The 9,531-nt window shown below is 51.0% G+C and overlaps 1 protein-coding gene across 1 annotated transcript; it reads right to left on the bottom strand.

Moving 5' to 3' along the window:
- Positions 1 to 7,385: 7,385 nt before the first annotated feature.
- CCDC182 (coiled-coil domain containing 182) lies at positions 7,386 to 7,847 on the bottom strand. The gene has a single exon (XM_005872531.1). The coding sequence runs from the start codon at positions 7,845 to 7,847 to the stop codon at positions 7,386 to 7,388; it is 462 nt and encodes a 153-aa protein (XP_005872593.1).
- Positions 7,848 to 9,531: the final 1,684 nt, after the last annotated feature.

Genomic DNA, 9,531 nt, shown 5'->3' with positions numbered 1-9,531 from the left:
TTTTCCAGGGCTTTCCTAGCATTTTTAAAAATTTGTTTTTAATTATAGTTGACATATATTCGTTTCAGGTGTTCAGCATAGTGATGAGACATTTGTATACCATACTAAGTGATCATCGTGATAAGGCTAGTATCCACCTGACACCATACATAGTTATTACAACATTATTGACTATATTCCCTATACTGTACAAACAAAATATTATTAGAAAGGTAAATCTGAGGGTGTATATGAAAACATCAAAATATATCAAAAATAGATGCTGTACATTTCTGAAAACACACACATTTGCAACACTTAGTACTGAGATTCTAACTGGAAAATTGAGGTCAAAACATTTGAGCGATTTGTTCAAGGCCTCAGAATGGAAGCGCTGGGTTTGGAATATGTATTATTGATGTCGAGAAGAGAGCAGCCAGCTGTGTGTCATTAGACAAGTCACTTAACCTCTCTGATTTTTATTTTCCCCTTGATGGAATAAGTAGAAGTAGATGATCTCTAAGCTGCTTTCTAGCTCTGAAAATCCATAATTTTATCTCTAGAACAAAATATTCAAAGCCTTTCAAGGAAAGATCCTTGTTGCTCCCAGAGGGGTCACTAAAGAATCCCTGATGGAACCCCAACCTCTAATGCATTCATGAGGGGGGAGGGGAAAGATATGTCTTAGGAGCAAGAAGACTTGGGCCCTGGTCCTAGATCAGCCACTAACTCACTGTGTAACCTTGAGCTTCTCTGTTAAGTGAGGAATTTGGACTAAATGAGGATGGGAAATAAATTTTACATCACGTGCACTCTGGCCGATAGATGGTGGCTACCTAGAGTGTGGTATTCAGAAAAAAATATGAGTCTGCAACCAACTCACAATGGAAGAAGGCCAGGATTGATTAGTAATGTCTGCCATAGGACCTTTGCCATCCCTGGGGTAGATGCTTTCATAGGAGACGGTCTCTTCCGACTTGACACAAACCTCTGTGAATAGCACACAGAAACTTGAAGGATTCAGAGTCATCGATGCCCAGGAAGCAGAACTCGGCTTGTTGAACTGTTTTTATATTATCCATGGCTTGGGTTTGAATAATCTGTCCCCTGATACCACTGTATTTCAGAAATTACCACCTAAGGCAAATTCTCCACTTTTAAACTCATTTCCTGAGTCGGTCTTTTTAAACCCCACATTAAATATTGATCTGCCCCGGAGAGATCTAATTTATTTAGTAGAGACAGGTTTGACTCCACCAGAACTGTCAAACCCAGAAATAGGGCCGTGGCCCTCCCGGAGCAATAGCCGTCCAGGATGGTGTCAGACAAGCCAAGGACACCGGATCCAGCTTCCTTCCCTTCGCTGAGTCTCGGGGACAGGCCCTGCTTCCTGGTCTCCCTTTCACCCCAGATGGTCAGAGCATCTTTGAGAACCTTTCCTATGAGGATGGATGTCTGAAAGTCAAGGTGTCCACTCCGTTAGCCAGACTCCCTACCCTGGGCCTCAGGCCCTGCAGGCCCACGAGGGTGCACCATGGAAACCTCTTCTGCTGCCCCTAACGTGCTCCGTTGCTGGGACTCTCACTACCAAGCTCTGACCTTCAGACTCAGCAACTCGCCCCTAAGCCCTGATTCTGGCCCCAGAGGGAGGCATTTCCACTTAGACTTGGTTTTTAAGCCAGCACCAGTGAACTCTGGCTCACATGCTGGCTGTCTCCTAAATGAACCCCCAGTGTGTACTTAGGGGGACTCCAGGAAAGAAAGAGAAAGCGAGAAATGAACAGGTGACCTCTGGGTTCCTGGGTCGACGCTCAATCGCTGAGCCACATCGGCCGGGATCATTTCTTTTTTTATTGCCAAATAACATCCCGTTGTATGGCTATACCACATTTTATGCATCCTGTATCAGCTGATGGACATTTGGGTTGCTCCACGTTGGGGTCATCATAAATAATGCTGTGAACATCCATGTTTTGCGTGGATGTATGTTTTCAGTTCTCTTGGGCATACACCTGGGAGTAGAATCGCTGAGTCATGTGGTAAGTTTATGTTCAACACATTGAGACACTGCCAAACTGTTTTCACAGGAAAAAAAAAAAAAACAAGGAAAGATTGACACCTGGTGAATATCAGGCAAATGCCCAAGGCTTGCAGCTCTCAGCACTCCAGGAACTACCACATGGATTGGATCAGACCGGGAGGCAAAGTGCTGCGTAGAAAGAAGCCAGTTTCCAGACCCAAACCCTAGCTTCCCGCCCACATGGCCAGCTCCGCCCACCACGCCGTCCCTGAGCTCTTGTCCTGGCCCTGGGTGACAGGTGGGTAGAAAGGTGAGGCTGAACTGCTGCAGCTGAGGTTCCATGTTCCCCACAACAGGCACCTTGTGTTTGGCCACCTTGCTGCTCACCCAAGCGTCCCAGCTCACAGCAGAACAGGACTGGGGGCCTGGGGAGCGCTCCCGAGGCCGCCGCGGGTTATTCTAAGATGAAGCCAGGTGTCTTCCATCTCAGCATCCCTCTGACTGCTGGGGGAGCTCAGAGGAGCAAGCAGAGCATGGCGGCTTGCAGAAAGCCTGTGTGAACTGTGGCGATTGGCAGGGGACAAAACCCCATCTGTTATTTTGCCTTCTATTTGCTTTAGAATTTCAAAGAAAGTGAGCAGTTGGGCTGCTCAACTTTATTGTTCACAGTTGGGGAGAGAAGAGTTGGAATGGAAACCCCATCTTCCCAAACTACAAAAAGCTATTTTTTTCTTGGGCTCTTTGATTGACCGTGGAATCCTCTGTCCTCCAGGACAAGGGTCTCAGCTGGGTGATGTGGCCTAATCAGAACTCCCAACTGACCACACATGGGTCTCAGAAGTTGCCCAGAAAGGCCTAGCTCTCAAATCTCCTGGCCAATTGGAAGTGGTGGACAAGAACCTGAGGGTGGGGAGGAGAAATAAAGTTAAGAATAATCCACTACTGCCCCAGCCGGTTTGCTCAGTGGGTAGAGCATCGGCCTGTGGACTGAAGAGTCTCAGGTTTGATTCTGGTCAAGGACACATACCTTTACCAATTGATGTGTTTGTCTCTCTCTCTCTCTCTCTCTCTCTCTCTCTCTCTCTGTGTGTGTCTCTTCCCCTCCCTTCCACTCTCTCTGTGTGTCTCTCCCCCTCCCTTCCACTCTCTCTAAAAATCAATGGAAAAATATCCTCAGATGAGGATTAAAAGAAATAAAACTCCTGCTTTAAAAAAAAAAAAAAGAATAAGCCACGCCTGCCACAGAACGGGCAGGCCAGCTGCCTCTGGTTAAAAATAAAAGATGCACCAATCTAGCAGAGGGGGCCACCACCGTCTGCGTTTCCTACCCTGACCCCCCTGTGACCCACCACACCACAGCCTCACCTGGATCACCTAAAGGTGGTTTATGTCTAATGCAAGGTGACCAACTATCCCAGTTTGCCCAGGACTCAGAGGGTTCCTGGCATATGGGACTTGCACTTTCAAACAGAGACAATTCGTTAAATCAGGAGTCACTTACTCGATGGTGACGCGTGAATTACATCTCTAAAAGTGGCTGCCTGTGTTAAAGACTGAGGGGCTGCGAATTCTCCCGGCACCCTTTGGGTCATCTTAAGCCTCTGACTTCAAGCATGTGGGGCAGGTGAGGTAGAGCAGGTGAGAGCAATGGGTTTGCACCCACAGCACTAAAGTAGCTCCACACCTCCATCCAGCCCATCCCCCTAATTCCCAGACCTGAATCCATGCTTCCCTCAGTAAAGTAAGAGCTTCTCACACTGTCCAGTCATGCTGTTCCCCAGAGCTCCTTCTACCTGGCCCTGGTATCAAGTAGAAAAGCTAAGACTTAGGCTGTGGTAGCTGCGGTTGGTTACCTCCCAACAGCCAACCTCACAATTGGAACCTTGGTTTTGTTGAGATCATGGGTAACTGAGGTGCCCAGCCCTAGTGAGTTGTGGCAATTGCTTTCCTCTTTGCTCATGATTGGTTTAGGGCAGTGGTCAGCAAACTGCGGCTCGAGAGCCACATTCGGCTCTGGCCCCTTGAGTGTGGCTCTTCCACAAAATACCACGTGCGGGCGCGCACGTACACTGCGATTGATACTTCGTGGCCCATGCACAGAAGTCGGTATTTTGTGGAAGAGCCACACTCAAGGGGCTAAAGAGCCGCATGTGGCTCTCGAGCCGCAGTTTGCCGACCACTGGTTTAGGGTGAGCAAGCCGGCCAGGTCTGGCCAAGGTGTCAAAGAAAATCTACTGGGGGGAATTCTGCAAAAGGGCTTAGGTCTGCCACTCCTTTTCTGCTTTGCAAGTCGCCTGAGCAAGGACACAATTTTGGAACTCCTGCAGCCATCATCATGTGACCATTGGGGGACGTGGTAACGGGGGAAGGAAAGAAGATGGGAGAGATGCCAACTCAGGGCCATGTCATTGTTGAACTACTGAACCAACCCTCTACTTCAGGTGTCTGGTTATGTGAAAAGGTACGCTCCTCAAAGAAGCCAGCGTAGCCTGTGGCTTGCAGCCAAGAGCCCTGGGTAGAGGAGAAGAAGAACACTGAAGCCCTCGCAGAGAAACCTACGAGGAGACGCCTAGCTCCAGGGAGGACACCTGTCCTACCCAACCTGGACAGATGTGCACCTGACTCCCCAAGTCAGGAAATTCACCAGCTTCCTGCCTCTTCCTCCTGCACTTCCTCCTCTCGATCACTACAGGATGACTCACCTCCTTGGAAATGGAGGGCCTTGGGGTCACCCCCACGGGACCTTGAAGCACAGAGGGCCAGCCCATCACACCAAGTCCCTTCCTTTGGTGTGGGTGGTGGTCAAGGGAGGGAGCTCTGGAGTCTTGCTGTGTAAAGCAAGTTATTTAACCTTCCCAGGCCTCAGTTCCTTCATCTGTCATGGGGACAATAGTGCCTAGCTCACAGGTTATTGTGAGGAGAGTAAGGATGGAATGTCACAGGCTCCCAGGACCACCCTTTGGGGGCATTTCACAGGTTATTGTGAGGAGAGTAAGGATGGAATGTCAGATGCATCTGGCACTGCCTCACAGGCTCCCAGGACCACCCTTTGGGGCATCTTAAGCTTCTCACAGTCTAAGAAAAGCTGTGATAGGCATGATTATTTTATTACAGCTGAAGGATGCAGATTAAGATCAGCAAAAGGCAAAAGCAGCACAGGGCAGGGTCCAGCAGAGACCAGGCACAAGCTGCCAGGTGTCCTCTCCCAGTGGAGTTTCGGTCAATTTTTCCAGCAACAACATGTAGCAACACGTTGTACTGTCAACCGGGGAAGCCCACCTGGGTCTTGGTGTCCAGGGTTTTATTGGTGGTTCATAACTGGGCAGAGAGCACCTCCATGGCTGACCTTAGCTCCTCAATCTCCACTCCTCCGAAAGTCAAACTGATACAGCCTGGCCCCGGGTCCCCACCATAAATCACATTATTAGCAGAAACGATCTGGCTTGGCCCAAGGCCCCTGGTAAACTAAGACACTCTTATCAGGCAGCTCATTGCAAGGGCTTGGAGGCTATCTCCCAGGAGTTGGTCCGGAGCCAGACTTTTCTTTGAAATGTGCAAGATTTGAACATCCCACACTTGCTGAGTCAGCCCTTTGCCGCACAGACACATAAGACGCACCCAGTGCTATTTTTGTTTCTTACATGGGGCTGAAATCTGCCGGCCGCCGGCATCCATCCTTGGTTGCTAGTACTACCCTAGAGAAGTAGATGGCTTCAGTCTAACCTTTTCTCCTCATCGTTGGGGGTGGACCCTCCTGGCCCATTCCTTCCATGACGGAGGGACCTCCACTCAGACAGCATCTGGGGTCCTCCTTCCCCTCACTCCTGCCCCAGGGAAGGGGAGTGACTTTCTGATGGGGGGATTTGGAAGAAAGATCAGCTCTTGCACAGCCCACCCCATCCTCTCTCTCGAGTTGCCCCTCAGTAGAGAGGTCACACTGCCTGGCTTGCAGGGGCAGCTCCATCACGGCCGGCACCTGTGCCTGGGGACTGCATCCGGCTCAGGCATGCGGTCTTAGCAAGCCCACACGGCTCGCAGATTCTGAACCCCTTCTCAAGCAGCTTCGTTAGCCATCACGGCAGTATTTTGTTGTCCTTTGCCTGGTGCGTGTGTCTATCCTTCAGCTGGCTCCTCATGGAGGCAGGGAAAAGAAGGGCAACATTTATTAGTCCCCCAAACCCCAAACACAACCAGGTCTTCCCAGGTTTGGAAGGTCATGATCCGGTCTCCCCCCAAACATCTCTGCCAAGGTCCCCAGGCCCTTCACTCATGCCCCCTCCTCAGCGTCCCCTGGCTTGCCCTGTCCTCTGGGGCACACTCCAGGCTGTGGGACCCTCTCAAACAGTGGTTCTATGAAAGGAAGTAGGGAGGATGGGGCTGACCTAGACTATCAGAGGAGATGGCACGGCTGTGAGTCCTGAGCTCGAAGGACAGAGGCCGCCTGCTTGGGTGCTGACTCTGGCCTCCAGGCACCTCGCTTCCGTTGTTTCAGGGAGATTCCCTGCCATCCGGCAGTGTTTGGGGGGCCAAGGAGAGGATATGTGACTCAGTGAAACAGAAAGGCCCGTTGGAGACCCCGGGTAAAGGGCAGACCCTCCCAGGGTCAGCTTTTCCCAACAGGGAAACAACAGCTGCTTCCAAAGGTGCCTGTGGAAGTGGAGGGTGTATGGACATTGCCTGGGAAATGTACACAAACGATTCCTGCTCCACAGGTCAAAGGTGAAAACCAGTTTCACTCTTCATAGTGTCACCTTACAGGTGTCCCACCACCCGTGGGCTGAGCTCATCTGACTCCAGTCCCTGGAGCCCCAAAAAGCTCTGTGAGTCCAATCGGCCAATCTGCAGACTAACTAGAGGGGAGATAGAGGTGGGCAAAGGCAGCGAGGATGTGACAGCCTAACAGTGAAAGCAGAAGAAAAGCCAGCTGGGCGAGGATAAGAGCTGCAAAAGTAAAGCAATCGGAGGCCATTTAGTGCCTGGGCGAGCGAGGGACCCCTCCCAGGAGACCGTGCATTAAGTAACAAGTCATGAAGAAAGGAAAGTCTGTTGAACACAATCCGTTTAAGAAGATTAAAAACAAACATGTTATACATCGGAGCAATATTACCATTGCAAACAGGACAACAGTTAGAAGGTGGAAACCGCAGGCGTCTAAAGGACCTATATTGGGGCGCCTCCTTCTCCGACGATGCGGGACAAATGGAGCTCCACTGAAAGAACATACCGGGGTCCTTTGGCCTCTCAGCAAGGTATTATTTAGGTAGAAGGAAAGCAACAAAAATGGGGGAAGGGGAGCCAGTGGATAAGGACTTAGGGTTTGTCCTTCCGTTTAAAAAATCTTCTACTTGCTCCTCGGCTGGAAGCACAGCTCCTGCTTGGGGAGGCCTCAGTCTGCCTGGATCTTCTTGGGGAGGCCCAGCGCCTCGCGGCTCCTGCCCAACAGCATGCCCTCCAGCCGCTGGCAGTGCTCCCGGAGCTGCTTCTCGCGGGGCAGCAGGAAGGTGAGGACCTTGTTTCGCACGATGCCCCGGTCCTCCTCCTCCCTCAGTCGCTGCTTCACGCGGGCCGCCTGTTCCTCCTGCTGCGCCAGGGTCCCGTTCATCTCACAGAAGGCGTCTTCCAGGTAATGGATGGCCTTCAAGGCCTCGTTCTTAAAGTCCTCCAGCTCCCGCTGTACCGCAGCCACCTTCTGCTGCAGGACCTCCAAGTCAGCTGACGGCAGGAGGCCGGAGGGCCACGACTGGGGGAGGGAAAAGTCCCCAGACTGGAGGCCGCTCTCCACCATCTTCTTCCCTTGTAAAGTATTCACCTTCATGAGAATGGACCCAGCCTGATAGAGTGGTTCCATAGTCTTCCCGTTTGGACAAAGAGAGGGAGCTAAGAGACCTGCCAAGTCAGTGAAGTTTTGGGAGGTGGGGTGGGGAGGGGGACGCTGGAGACAAGACACAGGATCATTTGAAGTGGAGAAACCCACATATTGTGACATCAGGGCCCCTTCAGCCAATCAGGAGGCAAAGCCACAATCCATTCATTTGCATATTATAGTTCCATTGGTTGGTTAACCAGAGCTTTGTGTGCTCATCCACCCAAGAGGTATTTAGTTGTCCCTCCTGAGATACGGGTTCTGATCAGCTCATCACCCTTCCAGAACCAGAGTTTAATCTCTCCCTTAACCTCAGAGACAGACCGAGGCCCAGAGCAGGGAAGTAACCCAGCCAAGGCAAAGCAGGCCAGGCCAGGCGCACTGGCTGCCAAGGCTGGGTGGTCTCCCACACCAGGAGGGGCCTGGAGGGTCTCAGAATGGTCTCTAGGCTTCAGTGCCTCATCAGTGAAACAAGCACATCGTAAGAGTAATACCTAATCCACTTCTAGCCCCAAAATGCTATAAAAAGGTAATTTCTGATTCCAATCCATACTCCTATAATGATGTCAGAATTCTAGATAATGTTAGAAGCGGCGAGAAATGCACTGGGGTTTTGATGTATGGTCCACAGCAGTGCTGACTTGGGATGTGCGGGGTAAAAACGGGTCACATTCATTTATTCTGCAGGTACTCACTGAGTGCTCACTCTGCACCAGGACCAGGGCGCAAGGGTGGCAAGCGGGATGGTCCCCACTCCCGGCCCTGCGGGATCATTGCCCGAGTGCCAGCAAAGATGAGAAAAGACATGTGGAGGGGTGAATCGCACACGTCCTCTCTGATTACTCTAAGAAAGGAAATGTTTCTAGCTGACCTACGTTTGGTTTCGTCAAGAACAAACCTCTATCTTGCTCATCTCAATCTCTTGCCCAGATTTCTCTTCTGGTCTCCGAATCTAAACATCTCTCCAATGTGCCTCAAATGCGACCCAAAGCTGAACTGGTTATCATTTCATTCAAACTGGTTGCCGTCTGGATAATGACACCAGCCCGGGGCAGCACCCACGCCAGCATCCACGTGACAAACCTGGGATCGATGTAGACCCCTCCACATCCAAGTGGCTCTGAGTCCTTTTGATGCCACCATCTCTGAGCACGCTAGTATCAGACCACCTGGGTTGGGGTGCAGCTCCACCACCTACAGCTGTGTCTCTTACCTCCTGAGTCTCAGCTTCCTTATTTATACAGTCTGAACACGAATTCAATGGTGTGCAGGTCCCTAGGAGGAAAAAAAAACAAAACAATAGCTCTGATTTATAGCTGTTGCCAATTTCCATAGTGTAAATATTCACACCATGGCTGATTTCAGGCTACCAACAGGATGTCTCTGGGAAGAGATACGCTCAATTGGCCCTCATGAACCTGAACGAGCCAACTCTGCAACCACAGGGCCCAGGATGAGGGCAGCTGCCTTCCCCGAGATGCAGATTGGCCTACCTAGCCTCTAGGGCAGCCGTGGGCAAACCCTGCAGTGGGCATCAGCTGGCCCTCCGGTCCAGTTTAAGAACCCATTGTGGCCCTCGAGTCAAAAAGTTTGCCCACCCCTGCTCTAGGTCCTAGAGTGCCTGCAGTGGGCATCAGAAAAGGGCACTTTGCAGGGAAGTTCATGGCTA

Source organism: Myotis brandtii, unplaced genomic scaffold, assembly GCF_000412655.1.
Source record: "Myotis brandtii unplaced genomic scaffold, ASM41265v1 scaffold383, whole genome shotgun sequence".
In the NCBI taxonomy this organism is placed as follows: domain Eukaryota; kingdom Metazoa; phylum Chordata; class Mammalia; order Chiroptera; family Vespertilionidae; genus Myotis; species Myotis brandtii.
Note: the sequence above shows the minus strand (reverse complement) of the source record. Positions and strands in the feature narration are given on the sequence as shown.

Coding starts and splice junctions, on each gene's coding strand:
- CCDC182 (XM_005872531.1), bottom strand. CDS start 7,847: ATGGAACCACTCTATCAGGCTGGGTCCATTCTCATGAAGGTGAATACT.